The 19,486-nt window shown below is 40.9% G+C and overlaps 1 protein-coding gene across 3 annotated transcripts; it reads left to right on the top strand.

Moving 5' to 3' along the window:
- The first annotated feature begins 114 nt into the window (after positions 1-114).
- On the top strand, positions 115-13,844 carry txndc11 (thioredoxin domain containing 11). 3 transcript variants are annotated; one of them, XM_040049151.1, is made up of 14 exons: positions 115-2,173; positions 2,289-2,479; positions 3,566-3,662; positions 3,858-3,977; positions 4,393-4,490; positions 6,707-6,836; positions 6,921-7,014; positions 7,218-7,330; positions 7,449-7,652; positions 8,120-8,813; positions 10,298-10,485; positions 10,727-10,839; positions 11,158-11,238; positions 11,750-13,844. In XM_040049151.1, exons 2-14 carry the CDS (start codon positions 2,355-2,357, stop codon positions 12,267-12,269), a joined length of 2,577 nt encoding a protein of 858 aa, XP_039905085.1. In that variant the 5' UTR covers positions 115-2,173; positions 2,289-2,354; the 3' UTR covers positions 12,270-13,844. The 3 variants fall into 3 exon arrangements, with proteins under 3 accessions (XP_039905085.1, XP_039905014.1, XP_039905145.1); XM_040049080.1 differs by having other exon boundaries at positions 115-2,479; XM_040049211.1 differs by lacking the exons at positions 115-2,173; positions 2,289-2,479 and adding an exon at positions 2,491-3,149.
- The last annotated feature ends 5,642 nt before the right edge of the window (positions 13,845-19,486 follow it).

Genomic DNA, 19,486 nt, shown 5'->3' with positions numbered 1-19,486 from the left:
TCATTATATATATATATATATACCTATATATATATACTATATATATATATATTCTATATATCTATAATATATTTGATGTTTTTGAGTTCAGTGCTTTTTTTTTTTTTTTTTTTTTTTTTTTTTTCATTTTCTTTTGTTTTAGTCATCAAAGTTCTGATACAGACTGTATCAACAATCAGCTATCAAAAGTCAGTGAGTAAAAACTAAAAACTAATGCCATAAATTGCCATTAACATTAGGGGTATAACTGAATTTACAGTACTGTGCAAAAGTTTTGATTCACTCATGTCTTTATTTTGCTTTCAAGGCACCTTCTTGTAATTTTTAAAGGAACCTTAAGCAGTCATTCACCAGGCTTTCTGAAGATCTTTCAAAAACCTATTTGCAGTCCAGTCAATGTACCTAATCATTTTCAGAGGAGAATAGATTTTTATTTTTTTATTTATTTATTTTTTTGTTAAACCACTTATGGAACCATTCAAGGATTTAAAATGCATGATGAATCGGTGTTTCATCTACGAATAAGAGACAACTTAAATTGTGTATGTATGTTTTGGCACTTTGTTACTTCCTGCCTAAAAAAAAAAAATGTGTACTTTATTTTCCTTTCTTTGCTTGAATCTGTGAAAATGCTTAAAAAAAAAAAACCCACTTTGAGAGATATGGAGGAGAGTCGTACATGTGCACCAACTAACTGAATCAAAGAGCTACTAGTTAAATACCTGGCATGTCTTAGCATGGTATGCTATTGGAGGAAACTGGACAAGTGGAAGACAAAAACAGGAAGTGGCAGGCCTAATAAAATAAAGCAAGTGTGCACAGCCATCAGTAACACATGGTGGGGCCTCTGTCGTGGTTTAGAGCTGCATTTCAGTCCTTGGTGCTCGGGTTCTTGTCAAAATTGAGTGAATTATGAACACAGAAAACTACCGTTTTGATCCACCATGCAATTCCATCTGGAACAGATCTTAGCAATGCCTTAATTTTTCATGGTGACAATGATCCCACACACAGCTCCAGTGCAGTAAAAGCATACATGGATGGAAAAACACACAATGGAACACCATCAGTCCTCTATTCGTCTTCCCAGAGCCCAGACCTCAACATTATTGAAGGAGTGTGGGATCATCTTTAGCCAGAACAGAACAAGAGACATTGCATTAAAAAAAATCAAGGTCACAGTATTTTTTTTTCCAAATACATTAGAATTGTACAAACTCTGTTTTTGTTTTATATACTGGATGTTTCAATAAATCACTGTCCCCATTTTCATAGCAAAATATAAAGAAAAGAGTAGCAGCTTGAGATATTTGCACAGTACTCTAGATCCGGATATTCTACAGACATGATATCCCAGATATGAAATGTCAAGCTCACAGCCTGAGAACTGTGATGCTCATGTCCTACATGTATTGTTTTAGTTGTATTATGAGCATTTGACATTTAAGACAGCCAATGTCTTGAACTTATATCACAATAATTAAGAGTAAGTAGTGATAAGGTAATAAAATGATCTAACAATTTACAACATTACTATATTTGGATGAATAACAGAAGATTAATAAGAAAGTAGCTCTAACACTAAGACAACCCATTTTATCAGGTGATGTTTTACCTATAGAGACCCTTTTTAATAAAAAAAAAAAAAATCTTACACACCCAGTGTTCAGTTATTTTAGGATAAACTGAATCAGTTTGATGCAGTGATTTTTATACGAAGCAAAGTAACACGAGAAAAGAGTTTTCTCCAATCTCACAATCAGTCACAAGTCCCGGGCACTTTAAATAATTCTACTCTAGATGTAAATAAGCGGCATTTAAATAAATTTTTATCGATTCATTTTTAAAACAACCTCCCCCTAGCGTTTTACGACTGTCGTAGCAGCAGCGGCTGTCGCCATAACAACGTAGGGACGGTCTGAAAAGAGCGCGTTTTGCGCCATACGGAAAAAGGAATAAAATCGCTTACCGAGGACCAGTTTAAATATTGTAATTATTACGACTAGTGTCGTTCATCTTTAACATCCGGTAAGCTAACTGTCAGTGACATTTTTTAAACTCAGACAGCCATTAAAGCGTTAAACGCACTACGCGTTTTATTCGCGTAGAGGATTTTACATCCTGCCCCTGGTGTCGTTGTTGCGGAAGTGAAAAGTCTACGTGTGGAAGAAAGGTTGGCTTGACCGTATTTGAACACCTTACACACCAGCACTGCTCATGTCCAATCCAGGTTAGCTGTTTCCGTCGAACCAGTCTTCCTCACCCATCCCTCCTCCCCCCCCTGTTAGGCAAATGGATGCTTTGAGCGGTAGTCGGGGCGTATAAATGGGACGGAGAGGTGACGACAAGCTGTAATGTTGCGCCGGGTGCGGCAGTCTCTCCGGCAGGTGCTGTTTCTGATGGCCCGGAGACCGGATCTGCTCTGCGGGGCTATCGTGCTCGGCGTCCTGCTCGTTTTGGCCGTCAAGTTCACGTGCAGGTAAACATGGGCACGAGCTTCTGTTTATCCTCTGACAGCGTGAGCTTGCTTGTGTGTGACCAGGCTAACACGAGACCCCTTAAAACACTAAAGCTAAGTGGAATGGTTATTTAGGTGAGCGAAGAGCGGCGTTGTAACACTGTTAGGTCGTGAATGAACTACTCCTCGTTGACTACAGTAGTTACAAACAAGGGCTTCATTATTAGTGCTGCTAATCTAAAACTGACGTGTACTGTAGACAATGAGATTAACTAAGGACATCGCCTTAATCTTTTAAGGAAATGTTGGGCGTTTTTTACAGTTTTCTCAGATAAAACCCAGAAAAGATTGCAGGGAGATCATAATGAGATTATTAATGTTTAAATAGTAATATCTGGTTACAGCCCTGACACACTGTGCTGTCATCATCTTGCAGCTTTGGCCTCTGCAACTTTACGGTTCTTCAAAGCTTATACCACTTGTCATTCAGTTATGATGAATGAAAGTGCTGAAATCCTTCAGTTGTGTAAAAGTGTAGCAACTGTTGCTGAACGATTGACTTGTTGGCTAAGCAGTTACTCAGTCGTCCTCTCGAAAACCCAGCTGAGACGATAATTGCCACAAAGACTGAAACTTGAAACCGACTCCACGCAAATTATACCAGGCAAATTCTGCTTCTCGTCATGTTGAGGTAATTTTGTTTCCCTGTAACGATGTAGAGACATTTTTGCATAGCCTCTGGGGGAGGCAGAATGTTTAACACAACACAGTTTTTCACATTGCTTTCTGTGGACGCAAACATATAGCCTTTCCTCCCCTCGTATGCAGCTTAGCATACCCTCCATTTCCAAATACCATTGCTTCTACTCTCATTCTCCAAATTTAACACGTGCATATTCCAATATGTGCAACTCAGAGTAGTATGCAAGGCTGGAGGTTACTGTAGCATTAACATCAACCGATGATGGACACACTGCCATGATCAGCGAATCTCGCGGAAGTGACACAGAGTTATAGCTTATGGATTTAATAACCTGGCAAGATCTTATTATGTGACTGTGATCTCTTTGCACCCCTCAGCGTTACTCTTCTCATTTATTTCTGTAGTCGTGCTAAGAATGTGGTGGCGGCAGCTCGGCCTCCGGTGCGTTTCTTTTCTCCTGACGCCCCGGTGGTGGATCTCTACTTGGGTCAGCTTGACCAGGTGAAATTCAAGGATTCAGACTTGATGGCATTCACTGTATTTTCCTTTGTTTGGTACTTCATTTGCTCAAATTGTAAAAGAGAACAAATGGAAAGAGCTAAGAGGGTTTCTAAAGCTCCAGTTAAATGTTTTGGCATTGTTGTCATCAAACTTGTGGTGCTCTGTGAGATTGAAAGGGTTTTTTTTTCTTCACAGGTGGAGCGTCTCAGGAGTGTGGCCGAGGTGTCCTTTATTTTCTTCTATGCACCATGGTGTGCTCACTCTATGGCTGCGCGACAGGAAGTGCAGCAGGTCGCTAAGAAGCTGGCCAAACAGGTACAAGTGAACGGTACACTCAGGATTGTTTAAACATCAAATATTTAGATGTGCTTTACTGGGCAAAGACCAAGGAAGCTGGGGATTGTTCTTACGTGGACACGTGTTATGTTATCGCTTGTGACGCAAAGTGTTGGGAAGAGTTTATAGGAGCAGCTTGACAGACTGCAGTAAAGAGTGACTCTGATACAGTTGAGTTAATAAAATCTGTTCCCTTCAGCTTAAATACACACTCACACATTTTTAGCTTGTGTCTCTCTCTCAAATGCAAATTCATAGTCGACTTGTTTTGGGCCTGTTTGTTAAGTACATGAGTCATTACAGTGTGTGATTTTTACATCATTTTGTGTGTAGTCTACACATCGTTTTGCTTATCTTTGTTTCTTAATGTGTCTCTTCAAACACACAAACACAGGTGCAGTTTGTGGCTGTTAACTGCTGGTGGAGTCAGGGGAAATGCAGGAGGCAAAACCGCTTCTATCACTACCCCGTCATCCATCTGTTTTATAGAAGGTGAGACGGTGGGCTTCTCTTCACTTATGGTGGGAATTTGCTTTCAATAGCTTTAGCAGACAAAGACAAATTGGGAAGCCCCATAAACGTTAGCTCAGAGAAGACGATGTTTGCATGTGGCTTCTTCTTTGCATGATAGATGGCACAGCCGAACTGTGTTCACAGACGGTGATTTCTGGAAGTGCTCCTGAGCCCATGAAGTGATTTCTTTGACAGAGTCATGCCTGTTTTTAATGTAGCGCCTCCCGAGGGCCTGAAGATCATGAGCATCCAATATTGATTTTTGGCTGTTTCGCTTGCACACAGAGATCTCTCCAGATTCTTTGAATCTTTTTTTTTTTATTTTTTTTTTTTTTTTTTATTCTTTATTTCTAAACTATTACTTCACGAAGGTGATTACAGGCATTAATCAACACAATTTACAAGGGAAAAACAAAACAAAATGAAAGAAAAAGAAAAATGAGGAAAAAAAAACCAACAAAAAAAAAAGTCGGGAGTGATCAGTTAGTTAGGTTTGTGGTTTCAAGCTTTGAAAAGAAGATTCGGCTTATGGGTATTGGCATATAGGACCCACTTATCCCAACACGAATGGAACCAACCCACCCTGTCATTGACATAAGCTGTTACCTCCTCCAGCCTATAAATCTCTAGCGTAATTTCCCACCATAATGACAAGGTCGGTATATCTTGCAAGGACCATTTCTTAGTTATACCTTTCTTACTTGCAACAAGTAAAGCTCTTAACAGACATGTATCATTTTTAGACCAGTTCTGCGGTATACAACCAAAAAAGATTGTCTTCGTGTCCAAAGGGAATGTACAGTCAAAAATGCCTTGTAATGTATCATGAATGTCTTTCCAGTAGGTCCGTAGCAAAGAACAGTCCCACATAATATGGGTGTTATGTGCTCGTTGGTGTCCATAGTTTCTCCAACACACAGGAGGATTCCCATCATAATGAGCCTTTTGACACGGAGTAATAAAGAACCTTATCAAAGACTTCCATCCAAATTCCCTCCAGCTGCTGGAGAAAGTACTCCTCCATTGCCATTCCCACATCTGAGCCCATTCATCCCTTGAAATACACACCCCTCCCTCCTTTTCCCATAACATCTTCACATAGTCAGTTGAGTGGGGAAGCTTATTTATAAGAAAATTATACAAAAAGGAAATGAGTCTTGTATCGACATCCCCACTGTACGCCTGTCTAAACAGAGTTACCAGTTCCACATTAGTGTTTGACATCACACCGATTGTTGTCTTTATATAATGTCTTATTTGCAGGTATCGATAAAAATCCTGTTTTTCTAGATTGTATTTCTGTTTCAGTGTGTCAAAACTAATAGAGTTCCCATCCTTAATCAAACTATCGAATGTAGATAACCCTTTAGCAGACCAACTTTTAAAACGTGAGTCCAATTTATTCGGGACAAAGTCAGAGTCATATGCATACCATTTAAATAAAGCCAAATCCCGTTCCAATTTAAATTCTTTCACGACTTTTCTCCATATATTAACTCATTCACTGCCAGCCATTGGCAGTGAATGAGTTAAACCCATTGACTCATGCACTGCAATTGACGGCTATAGACGTCAATGGCAGTGAATGAGTTAAGTGTACATGACACCCAGGGGTTGCAAACCTTGTCAATACCTTGTAAACCTTGATTCTTTGAATCTTTTGAGGGTATCATGTCCTGCAGAGGGTGGGCTTGTGAAAGTCTTCAAAGTATTATGTAGAGAAAAATTATTTCAGAAGTTTTAATAGCATAGGAATAGTAACTCTTTAAGATTCTCTTTCTTTTATACCTAATCATGTTACTGACCTTTTGCAAATTAAGCAGATTACAAAATGTTTTTGTTGTTGTTGGTTTTTTTTAGTACCACTTACTTTTCCAGCTTCTTGTTGACCCCATCCTACTGATATGAGACCTGTTGCTGCCATCAAATTCAAAATGAGCTCATATCCAGAAATGATGAAATGTATGAGTTTAAGCAATCAGTATGTTTTGTTTGTTCTTTTATGAATGAAATAATATTTTATTTACTTTTGTATTTGGCTGTTCATACACAACTTCAGTCATAGACGCGCATATTTAGAGAGGCTAAAGATGTATTTTAATGCAAAACTGTGGGAAACACTTTGAATGTTTTGTTTCTTAATTGTAATTTAATTATGATTTGTTGATATTTATTAGCATCTGTGTTTTCCACAGGTTTGGGCCAATAGAGTATAGAGGCCCATTTTTGGCTCCATACATAGAAAGTTTTGTACTCAGAGTCATCACACCACTGACTTACCTCCCATCAAGAGGTCATGTTGAAGAGTTCCTCTCCTATCACGAGGTATATTTGAGCTTTACACTTCTGTCACTGAATCACCCACAGAGTGTAGCCAACTGTAATGATCTGCGTCTTGTGCGTTTCTAGCCTCGAGTGGTGGGTTTCTTCCAGTTTAACTCTTCCCCCCAGCCGCCAGGATACATCACATTTCTGTCCTCTGCCCTGCAGGTCTTAAAAAGGGGTAAGAAGTAATCACACAGCTTCAAGGCTGATTGTTAACATGATAAACATTTTGGCTTGTCAAGCATGGGATTAGAATTCGAGGAGAGGCTGCTGTTGACGAAAAGATAGCAGTGGTTGAAGCAGAGAGAACCCAAATGTGCATTTTACGATAAAGGGAACATAAATGGTTGAAGTCACAAGTTTCTCTTTTTTATGGTGCAGATTTCCGTGGTGTTGTACGTTTTGGGGTCGTGACCAACAAGCAGGTGGCAGGAGCCATCTCACTAACAGAGGATGAAACGGTTTTTCTCCACAGAAGATTTAACTCCTCTTTGGTAAGCAGCGTCAACACATGTTGTAGATGTGGTTCTTCTAGAAAATGCAATTAAACACTAATGACTTTAAAACTGTGGATGTATATGATGCTGTATGTTTATTGATCTGTTGTTTAAGATTTTTCCCAGGAACGACCTTAACTTCACGTCTGAGGCCATTTGTAGATGGGTGTTTGAAAACCGTGAGACGGTCCTCCAGTGGCTACAGCCCCCGGGAACAAAGTCTCGCCTGTTAGAAGAGGAGCTGACTAAAGGCCCTGCACTGCTGCTGTTTGTGCCGCACGATCCTCTGGGATCACAGCCCAGCCCTGCGCTACAGCAGGTGAGCAGAAAAAAATCTGATGAATATCATTTTCGAAATGACAGAAACGCTTTATTCTCTTACAGATTTGATTTGCAGCTATACTATTATTATACACTGAGCTAATGTCATCTGGCTTACCCATCTTCATTTAGCTGCCCTGTATTAAAAAAAATAAAAAGAAAAAAGGTCAGTTTCTCTGATCATGTAACTGAGACTTAAATAAATATTAAGTACGCTGGTAAAGGGAACTTTTACAGTGTAAGAAGCAGGAAAACGGGCAAGCATAAGGATTTGAGGGAGTTTGAAAGGGTGACATGGTGATGGCTATATTACTGGGTCTAAGCGTCATCTTCCTCCTCCTCAGGTGCTTTTTATATTAAAACTTATTTTGTATGTGTATATTCTTTAATTGTGTTGTTAAACACTGTATTATTCTCCTTAAGTTCTGCAGATTAAATCATTTTTAACCCATTTTGTTTTTCTAGGTTGCAGACATTGCTGTGCGTTACCACTCCTGTGACAACAGCCACCACTCCAGCTGGGACAAAAGTTTCTCCTTCCACTCACTGTGCTGCCAGTCAGTTGTCCTCCCACAGTCGAGCACAAGCGTGTGTGAGGTGTGCCTCAGCCTTTCGTGGCCAAGCTTCGCCACCTCACCTCTGCACTGCTTGTTCCCTCCCTCGATCCAGGGAGGAGACATATTTCAGACTTATCTCAGACGCTGCTGCCTCCACCAGCTCCCTTCCCCCGTGTCCATTAATAGTGCAACCGCAATGGGCTGTAGCAATTTTCTGGACAGCTACAGCCCATTTAGTCAATACAGTGCCTGCTGCAGAAAAGTAGAACCTCAGCTCAATGAATCACAAGCCAAAGAGGAGTCAGAGATGCAAAGCATTCCTCCTTCCTTGATCCCTCCATTCTCTGTCCCTCAGCCGGAGGGAGACGGCATCACCGGGCTCCGTTGTCAAACCAACAGGACACTCAGGTTTTATGTGCTGGATGTTGCCCTGAACTGGCCTCTGGCAGTCAGGCTCGGAGCATCAGGCAACAGAAGTGCTTCTCTTGAGCAAGAAGATGATAGGAGCGGTGACGGGTCGTTTGCTGCTATTGTGAACCTGAAGGATGAAGTTCATTATGTTCTTCAGCACACTCCAGCAGCCACACTAACAGAGTCTCTGGGTAAGACATGGACAACTTTCATTCATGTAACACGGGCTGGTTTTGTTTTGTCCCAAAAGCTGGGAGCTCAAACGATTTGCAATTTTTAAGACATCTGGTGATTTCAACATCCCATATTGTGTCTCTTCGGTCTCAGACTAGTGGGTTACTTGTGGTTCCCAGCATATTTAAAAGTAGAATGGGAGGCAAAGCCTTCAGTTTTTGGACCCTTCTTTGTGGAACCAGCTCACACTTTGGATCCAGCCAACAGACACCTTCTCTAATTTTAAGATTAAAAAGGTTTAAAACTTTGACTGTTGATAAAGCACGTAGTTAGAGCTTGATTAGGTGACCCTGAATCCTCCCTTAGTTTTTCTCAAACAGGTCTAGGCTGCTGGGGGTTTCCCATGATGCACTGAGTGTTTTTTCTTTACTCACCCTTTTCCACCCACTATGTGTTTATACACCACTCTGCATTCAAGCTTTAGTTATTATTGGTCTCCCACTATTGCCAATTGCTTGTTGAAAGTGAGTTGTCTGATTGTTGGGGTTTTCTCTGTGTTATTGTAGGGTCTTTACCTTGCAATAAAAAGCACCTTGAGGTGACTGTTGTTATTTAGCACCATATAAATAAAATCGAATTGTTTTCAGGTCACCTGGTTGTTGTGTGTGTTGCCAACAGGGAAGCTGCTGGAGGAGTGCCCTCTGTTAGACAAACTATACAGTGGCAACACTCATAACATGGTTGAAGGTTGTTATTCAAGTCTCCTTGGCGTTTTTAATTTTCATTCATTGGCCGTCATAAATGGTGATACTGACACTGGCAAATAGTTAATATTAGCCGAAAATATCCACCTCCAATATATCAGTCAGTCACTGGTTTCTACAAATGTCTTTAGGGCCTTTGTAAAGATGAGTCATCTGTCCTTGATGACATTGTGATGGTGCATGCACACATCTGGCCAGATACAGTGTGAAGTCGGCATAAAAATTATAAAAATCATTGAATTCAGGCCGTCTGGTTTGCAGGAAGTTGGCCTGTAACAACGTTTTAATCGTCCAAAAAAACCACTTTCTTTAAAAGATACTCTTCCTTACTCTACTCAAAATAGACTCAAGCGGCTCTCTCACTACAATGTCCGATATTTAGAAATACTGAAAGAAATCACAAGTCATATTATCTCACATGACAAGTCAGGTTAAGGACCAAAAGTCAAACATTTAGTGGCTGATAAATCAAAAGTATAATGAGGGCGCTGGGTCGAGTTCCAGCTTCTTCTAGTGAAGATTCTCGCCTCCGTCAGTGCTCCCCAGGGTGGCTGTGGCTACAATGTGGCTTGCCATCACCAGTGTGTGAATGTGTGCGTGAATGGGTGGATGACTGAATGTGTAAAGCGCTTTGGGGTCCTTAGAGACTAGTAAAGCGCTATACAAATACAGGCCATTTACCATTTGAATCGTATTCTTGGGCTAATTCTGTGTTCATGTTGTGCGTTTCATTGCAGAGGCCTTCATCAGGAACTTCAGCGCTCCCTACAGCCTCTTGCAGAGACACTTGGTTGGAGAGGAGGACAGGAAGGGAGCTGAAGAGGAGGCGACGAGTTCAGACGAACACACGCAGTCACCTCCACGCTTCCTCATCACAGAGTTGACCACTTCCTCCTTCCTGCCCTCCGTCATGGACCTTCAAAAGGTGACTAAGCGTTCTGAAACACCCTCAGCAAATCAAGGCAGTTTGTGAAATTCTGAATTTCTTTTAAGAATTTCTGTAAAGCAACTTCCATGCACCTAAAAATAAAAACATTAAGATATAAAAACAGCTGCTTTTTACAGCTGCAAGCGTGATTTTAATGGAGGCTTAGTATGCTGCGTGCTCTACTTATGGAAGCAGGTAGTTTGCTAAACTCCTGATGATGCCAATTTGTGTGTTGTAGGACGTGCTGCTGTTCTACTACACTCAGTGGTGTGGATTTTGCTCTGTTCTCAACCACATCATCATCCAGCTGGCCAGATTATTACAGGGAAATGGCACCATCACCGTGGCCAGGTACAGTTACTGTCTGTTTACAGTTTTTCTGCAGTCCCGGTTGTAAGTGTACCTTTGATCATAGCCTGAGTAAGAATTAAGGCAAGGTGTACCTAATAAAGTGTCAGGTTGGTGTATAATGTGTGATTGAGGTGTCTGTGTTTTGAAATGTAACAAAAAGCATATTTTAAAAACATTTCGGAAGCCGGATGACCTGAACACAGTTTCCCATATATTTATTTTATTAAGCGTGTAAAGCATACGAGAGAATATTAGCAGTGTGACCCTCATTTTTGAAGAAAACAAAAGTGATCACAGCTTTGTTTTTCCTTTGCATAGGGTGAATGTTGCACGTAATGACCTCCCCTGGGAGTTCATGGTGGATCATGTTCCCTCTATTCTTTTCTTTCCCAGATACAGGTAAGAATAAATGCAGAGAGGTGTGCACAAACAAGGGTGTGGCCAAAGAATGGGAGGGTTGGATCTCATATTTCTGCAAAAAATAGCTTTGATCTTCACACTGCCTCAGTGGAACTATAGCTGCAAATGATATAACTATAATGATATAACTTAAATGATACACACTGAAAAGCCAAAGTGTTCATTCTAAATGTAAAACAATACATTTTATTGAAGTCTTACTCATAGTCCACATATGAGTGATTAGGTTCATGGCCTACTACAAGCTAGCTGCTTTACTTTGTAGATCTCTCTGTTAATGTAGCTAGTAATTATTACATTGCAATAAGTTGCCTTTATTTTTTAAAAAGTTTTCAAGTGGCTTCATTCATGTGTTTAAGACCTATTCGAATACCCGTCTGATTCTTAGTCCTTCTTGACACCTCAGTTAATAAAACAACAAAAAAACTTTCATCAGTGAATTTCAGCAGAATATTTTTCACTCTTGTGTTCTTTTTCTCTTCCCTTTAAGAAAACACCTTAGTGTGAAGTTTCCTGACAACCTTCCCATCACATTACCCAACCTCCTCCGCTTCATCCTGCAGCACTCTGGCTCTTTGCATCACGTGCACAAACCGTCTGTTGAGACAGAAGGTCCCGGACACAGTCCTTTCCTTGGGTCAGAGTTTCTGACACTCCAGCGTGAAGTTCAAGCCCTGCATCACGCCCGGGAGCGTCTCTCCCAACAGCTCGCGCAACTATGGCGCGACAACCGACAACTGAAATTCGAGGCCCGCGCCTTAGAGACCGAGAACGCCGAGCTGCAGCGAGAGAGGCGGAGCTTAGAGGAGCAGCACCGGGAGAAAAGCCGGCAGCTCAGTGAGGCAGTGAGGCGGCTGCAGGAGCTGGCAGACGCCTCTGAAAATCTGCTGAATGAGAACACACTGCTCAGGGTCCTGCTGAGGGCGCTGACGGACAGGACAGAGGCTAGAGAGCAGGCGGAGGTGGAGAGGAAAGAGACGGAGCAGAAAAGAAGCCATATGGCCTCCTGAGCACAAGCCTGCAGGGAACCCTGAGAATGAGGCAGAGAAAAGAGAAAGGAAACCGGGCCAGGAAATGAAGGGAAGGTTAAATTAGAGGCAAGAAAAGCTGTGAGAAAATAAGGCTGACATGAGGAGATCCTCTTCAACTGCAAAAGGCAATGCCCAGTAAATTTTCTCACAAGCAAAAATAAAGAAAAGATGACAGTTACCATCTTCCAAGAAACACTGCTGCTCAGTCAGGCAGGAATATAAGGAGAGATGAGTAGGACAGGTGGGAAGGCAGTGAAAGAAAAAACACGCAGCCCTTGTGCTGTGATCATATGAGCTCGTCCAACTCTTTAAAGTTCCGTGCCAACTTTCCAATTCAGACTTCCCAGCTGTGATGCTGCGCTTGCAACGATTTATCGACTGTTTTAATTGTGAAGGAATAACAAGAGAATCTGGACACACCCTGCAGCCAAATGAAGCTTCCTTTAATTACTGTAAACCAAGTGCAAGGTAGTTTCTTTATTAGAAAATAAAAACGCCATGGATGGGCTGGACTCACCTGCACCCTGTAACCAAAAGTCGAGGTTGGTGCATTTGAAGAGCAGTGATATACTCTGCAGTGTGAGTTTAAGTGATTCACCCATGACGCAGTGTTACGCATGGAAAACCTCGCTTGGAAAGGGAGGCTACGATACTCTTAATGTGAAAATCCCAGACTTCGTGACATATGTCTATTTAACCTTTGGGGGCATAAATGGAAATTGTAATCAAACACTGAGGAAGTCTGGACTTGAAAACAAATAAAGCTCTGAAAGAAGGCCCCGGGCACTTTCCAAGAACTCGCAGGATGACCTCACCTGCTGTTCTGTGAGCTGAGAGTCACATGACTAACCTCCTGGAAACGTTCCCCATTAATTCCTAAAATTCAACCAGCATTGGCTCACGTTGATTCATTATAGTTCATGTGACACGTTCATGTGCTTGATTTATTTTCATACTTGTAGTTCTTGTCTTTTTAAGTTGTGTGTGTGTGTACATGATGAACAGATTGGCTTCCTTAGTGTTTTATGAAACATCCAAATGATAAAAACATACTGGTAGGAATTCCTTTAAAGTACATACTTTTACACTGAATAACAACTCTAGCTCTGAATCTTAATTCCTATCTGGCATTTATAGTTCAGTGCTAGCTGACTTTTAGGAATTTATGAGTAGCTTTCATCACATTCTCTGGAAATCTGTAAAACACAGCTATGTTTTTCCTCCATTGTTTACTTTAAAATGCATTTGCAGTACTGGTGGTGCAGAATTTGGCTGCAGGGAGAGAGGGCTACTAATAAAACTGAGAAGTAATTTCATGCTGAATACATGTTCCCCTCGTTTTGTTTGGAGCTATTAAGTGGACTCGAAACAATCGGTAAGATTTTTGTGTTTTTGAGGGGATACAGTTGTTTTGTGAAACTGATCTATTTTTACAAGAATCCTTGAATCACTAAATATTTCTATGTAACTATTCAGGTATTATTAACATGCTGCAATTGTTTACATGTGAAATACTGCACCGGTTTTTACTGATTAAAACTCTTTCTTCTTGTATTGATGTGCGTCTTTGTGTTTGAGCACAGTGTTGTGTTGAGATACAGTTGATATACCAGCTTTTACATGTAAGGGCATGATAATAAATAAAATAATGTGGTCCTTTGTAGGACTTAAAATGTTAGACGAACAACAACACGTGACATGTGATGCTGTGTCATTGGTTATTTAACACAAATTAGGCCAAGATTGAGAAGCAGTGTGTGGGAAACTAACTACATCCTTACTGCTTCTATAGGAAATAAGAAGGTAAGTAGCAGCCGGGCGCTGCTGATCAAAGGTGCTCGATTGACTGATCATGAACAAGTGTGAGCACCTCTGTGAAAGCCGATCGTCTGGCAGTTTGTCGGTCTGCAGCATTCTGGGAGGGTTGTGAGGCACTTTCCAAACAAACTGTAGTTCATCATTAAGCATTGAAAACAATCAACTGGTCTTCCCAAGAGTGAACATCCTAGCAACCTTGGCCCATGGTCAGAGTGCAATATTAAACGGAGCTGCTAAAAAAAAAATCCCCAGGAGCTACATCTAAGACTAAAGCTGTCACTTAGATTGTTAAATTAGTTTTTAAAAAGTCCGTCACAGCTTAATTAGGAAACCTTGAACAAGTACGGCTTGTTTGGAAGAAATTTAGGTTTGTGAATTTGTATCTGAACAAGGCACAAGACTTCTGGAACAACCAAAAAAACTGATGTTTGGACATTATGCACAGAAAGAGAAAACCAATGAGCACAAATACCTCATACCAACTGTCAAGCACGACGGTGGAGGGTGATAATCACAGGATCTGGGCACCTTGCAGTCACAGTAGACCATGAACTCCTCTGTATACCAAAGTATTCTAGAGGCAAATGTGAGGCCATGTGTGCAAACAACTAAAGCTTTGCCTATATTAGACCATGCAACCATCCCAAGCACAGCAGCAAATCTACAGAGGAACAGCTGAAAAATGAAAGAAAGTGTTGCAATGACCCTGTAACACGGTGGACTAATGTTGCCTGCATTGATTCATCTCCATGTTTGTTGTGGAAGTTGCACTGGTTTGGGACTGGTTTTGTGTATCACATTTGCTCCATCAATGGCTGTGATGGGGTTTGATTAATTGAAGGTGTGTGTATTTGATTGCACTGATACTCTGGTCTACTTATAGCGCACACTACACACACTGATATTTTGTCTCTGTGCAGGTATGGCATATAGCCAGATATAAGATGACTTGATTTAAATATATTGAAATATATTTATGTGAGTTGTAAAATGAAGATGCGGTGATATTTAGTCTCTCTGTGCAGACCAGGGCTTACTGTATGCCGCAGCCTAAAGGCAGAGTTGGGTTTCTGAGCCTGGAGTAATTACAAGTCTTCTACTTACAGGGTGGTGGGTCATGGAGGACAACTGCTGATCCCTGTTAACTGGTCAACATGTAAAGTGTAACTGACTTGTGGCATATCTGGCTCTGGCCTCGGACCGTGTGTTTTATCCCTTCATTTTCTGATCATTGTAGTAATAAGTGATTACTTCAGGTTATGGCTCCTTCATCCACTGTTTAACATTTAGAGTCAAATTTGTGTTGGTTCTTTTTATTAGTGTATTATTTATTTCTGGATTGTTTTGTTTGACCAGCAATGACCAAAAATTTACACAAACATCATCTTTTATTATCCAAAGCTTTAGTACATGTTTAGGGATTTCATATCCTAGGATTTTTTCCCCCTGAAATTTCCCAAAAGTTGATGACTTTTCCCCCCCCTATTTGGATCAACCTTTCTCTTTACGAAGACCCTGGTATGATTTAGAGGTACGTTGATCTGCTTGTGTGCTTCAATCACGATATTTATTACTGCATTTTCCTCTTGAGATATTTCTAGTTGTTATCTAATATGATAAATCTGAAGTCTTTAAAAGTCTTTACTTTTTAATTTAGACTCCCTCTTGAGTTCATCAAAGCCTTTGTCAGTGTGTCCTGGGGTTAATCTGTAACCTGGACACGACTGATTCTAAATTTGGGATCCAGTGTTTGTTTTTAAATCCATATTTGTCCCAGATCTGGGATCATTCATGTGTTTTGATCACATTACTTGAATAACTGTTCAACAACTGATCATTTTTTATTTCTCGCTCCATCTACCTACTTGTTACACATTCAATCTGCATTTAAATTCTCTCAGTTTCCAAAGACAACCACACGTGTGTAAGGGAACATTTGGCATGAAATGATGCTGTTGCACAAGTTTTAGAATGTGGCTTTATAAATGCAGAACAGATATGACACTGTATGAGCATGAATTCAACATTGCTGTGCTCACCAATGGTTAAACGTCTCATTTAATTTGGAGCAGCGGGAACATGTGCTGCTAATTTCACTCTGAATGCAGGATTATGTGCCTTCAGTTACTGGTTGGGTGCAGCAGTCCTCTCAGAAATGTCTCTTTCATATCTTTTTGCATCGTTTCGCTCTGGCTGCATACTTTTGCACCTCGCAGCAGATATGATACACTACAGATACACTACAACACTACACCAAGTTATTGGTGTAGCAGCAGAACTGCATGTACACAGGAATAAGACTACACTGATGGTAGTCAGAAAAAGGGTATAAAAGTACTTGGGTTAGGGCTGGGTCAGTGAGGCTCACACTGAGAGTCCAAGGATCTCATGACTTATTAAGTAAAGGAGGCTGACGGTGAAGGTAGCCCTTTCAGCTCTGCACTGAAACCTCTTCTTGCTGTGGTCACATATCCTGCCCCCCCCCAAACTGTAAGTACTCTGCTTTAACTCACAGATCAAGTCTAACACTGAATATCTTTGTGTTATTCAAACTTTTGTTGTTGTTTTTTTTACATTTAGGACAGCTTTGATCATTTTCTTACGTTTTTATGTTGAAATGCACATTTTTTAATGTGTGCACACAGGAAAAATGGCAAATGCACAAGTTCCTGTTGGTGAGTTTGTGCCATACAGTCTGTATTACTCTTAAAGCTGAGCTCTAATTTCTGGTGATTTTATTTACGTAAAAACCTGATTTGTTTTTGCATTTGCTCTTTTGGTGCTCTCTATCCTTGTTTTTCTGCAGCTACGGTCGGTCCACTGGGAGACAGCCCGGTTCAGATCGCCTGTCCTAACTGCCATCAGATAGTCCTCTCCAAGGTGGACTACTCTGCTGGTTTGCTCACTTACATTTTCTGTGGAGGGCTCTTCTTCTGTGGGTAAGAAGAGTTCAAGCATTGTTTGCTTCACTATGCCAATAAAATAATTTTACAGATTTCATACAGCTTCTCACAGTGTGGCTGGAAAACCTCATGGAAACTGTTTGGAAGTGAAAACATGCAAAAGCTGGACTAAAGATTAATGTCACTGCAGTGAGTTTTTAGCAATGGATGCTATTAATCTGTCAAGCCGTTGAGCTCTCACAGGTACAATGTTTTTAGATCAGTGTTGGTGCTGGAATCTGATGCTAGTCTGATCCTATTCATTTCATCTTAAAGGAATCTTTCCTGTAATTCCTCTAGTTGTTTAGTACATGAATGCATAGGGAGAGCAAACAATAGCATTAGCTGTTTAAGCTAAGCTAACAGCCTCCAGCTGCAGATATGCAAGTTGGATCAATCCTTTTTTTTTTTTTTTTTTTTTTTTTTTGTGTCCCGTTTGGATCTTTGGCCATCAGAATTGTTGTCTTAAGACCAAGAAAGATGCCAAGCGGATTTATTTTACCAAGTGGATCGTCATGGCCTTGCCATATTGGTCCATTTGATTGACCTTTATTATAATTATGAATTTATTTTATTTTCAGTTGCTACAAACGGGACAGACATGACTGGAGGATAGGACAGGGAGAGAGAATGAAAGAAAGAGGGAGAGAGAGAAAACCAAAGGGGAGAAGAGACGGTGAGAAGGGGGGGAAGAAAGAAAAAAAACAAAAAACAAAAAAAACAAAACACCTGGATCACCTGTATGGAGAAAAAAAAACAGAAGAGAAAGCAAACAACAAAGAGCAACATAATAAAAAAAAACGGCACCATCACAATAAACTAGCTAGCAGTAGATATCAGTAGATACTAAATAATAAACGATATTGTGCAGCACGCAAGATAGACAGCGCACAATGTGCTTTGAGGCAGCAGCCAAGAAAGCTGTAGTCCGCGTCTGTGAACACCCGTGTGTACACCTGTGTGCATACCTGTGTGGATCAGCATGCTTGCATTCCAAAGGTTTCTCCATGTAACGATCTGCTAGGGAGTGTGGGGAGCCACAGCCCCGTCCTCCAGGGTATGAAGCAGGTATGGAGGAGATCAAAACTCCAGACATCCAGAGGCCCCCAGAACACAAGAGACCAAGGAAGACCAACAGAGGGGCAGCCGCGCCACTGTCCCAGAAAGAGCTGAGGAGAGTCCCAGATGAGGGCTCACTCAGCAGCCGCGGAGCAGAAGCCAGGGGGAGTTGCAGTGACGCGCCCGTGAGCTCCGCCGGCAGCCAGCTGTGCCTGAGTGACCGAGCCCCAGGCCGAGAGGCCGGGGGCACCCCACCTCCGAAGTGGCCCGAGCGAGCCCCAGGCTCCAGGCCCCGATAAGCGGCCGCCAAGGAGTGAGCCGGTGTGCACAGTTGGATCAATCCTTCAATGTTGTTTTACTTAAATTACTGAGTAATGTAGAATTACTCTCCCACTATGTGCATATTGAAATTTATGCCAGCGTGCACAATACTGAAATAACACTAAGACTTAAAAACATTGCTAAAGCACCACAGTGCCACAGCTGGTGGTGCAGTGATAGAAAGAAGAAGGAGATGTTTGGTTTTAGTTATTAAACTTCTGTTGGTGTGCCAATATTTTTTTTTAAAGTGAGCACCACACGTTGAAAACCCTGGTGAAGTAAAGGTGATTCCTCTTCTGTGGATGGTTGCATGTTTACTGGTGTCCCTATGTTTTTTTTTGTCACAGTTGTGGCATCATACCAGTGGGCCAGCATGTTTAAACTAGCTGCTAAAAATAAACCAAGCGTAATTACGAGAAACTGACTGAAAAATACACAAAGGCTGGATGCACATGTGCAGATACTTGCTTTTAAACTGAGGTCCAAGCTCTTGTTTGGGATACATTTTTAATTGATCCTAGCTGTTTTGGATCTGTCGGACCTGATAAATGCAAAATTACAATTTCATTTTTTGAAAAGTATGTCCAAAAACTGAATGGTGACAAAATATGACCTTACATGGGTTATCCCTGAAAATGAATGAATGGATCTTTGAAGGTTAAAAAAAATGAAAATAAAAAGGATATGAGTAAATAAATCTGACCATCGCTGCTGTCATTTCCAGCTTTGTTTTAGGCTGCTGCCTCATCCCATTCTGTGTGGACCGCCTGAAGGATGCCAAGCACACCTGTCCTATCTGCAAGACTGTACTTGGGGTGTATAAACGCTTATAACTCAAAGACCTGCATCAATTTATACATGGCTTTTTGCAAACAAAACACACTTACAAAAGGTCACACTAATGAACATTTCCTTATAATTGAATAACTGATAATCTTGTGACTAATTTGCTGTTGGTGTACAAATGAAATTAGGCAACCTTTTTAACAATTTCTCTCTCCAAACCTTTGAATATTAAAACACTGACACCAAGCAAATAATGAGCTCCAATGACTG

This window comes from Simochromis diagramma, unplaced genomic scaffold (genome assembly GCF_900408965.1).
Source record: "Simochromis diagramma unplaced genomic scaffold, fSimDia1.1 OVJJ01000798.1, whole genome shotgun sequence".
Lineage (NCBI taxonomy): Eukaryota > Metazoa > Chordata > Actinopteri > Cichliformes > Cichlidae > Simochromis > Simochromis diagramma.
The sequence above is the reverse complement of the archived record's forward strand: the minus strand, read 5'-3'. Positions and strand labels throughout refer to the sequence as shown.

Excerpts from the sequence above, each read along its gene's own strand:
- txndc11 (XM_040049151.1), top strand. The coding sequence starts at position 2,355 with ATGTTGCGCCGGGTGCGGCAGTCTCTCCGGCAGGTGCTGTTTCTGATG. Across the intron at positions 7,331-7,448 it reads GAAGATTTAACTCCTCTTTG|ATTTTTCCCAGGAACGACCT; the intron begins GTAAGCAGCGTC and ends CTGTTGTTTAAG. Across the intron at positions 11,239-11,749 it reads CTTTTCTTTCCCAGATACAG|AAAACACCTTAGTGTGAAGT; the intron begins GTAAGAATAAAT and ends CTTCCCTTTAAG.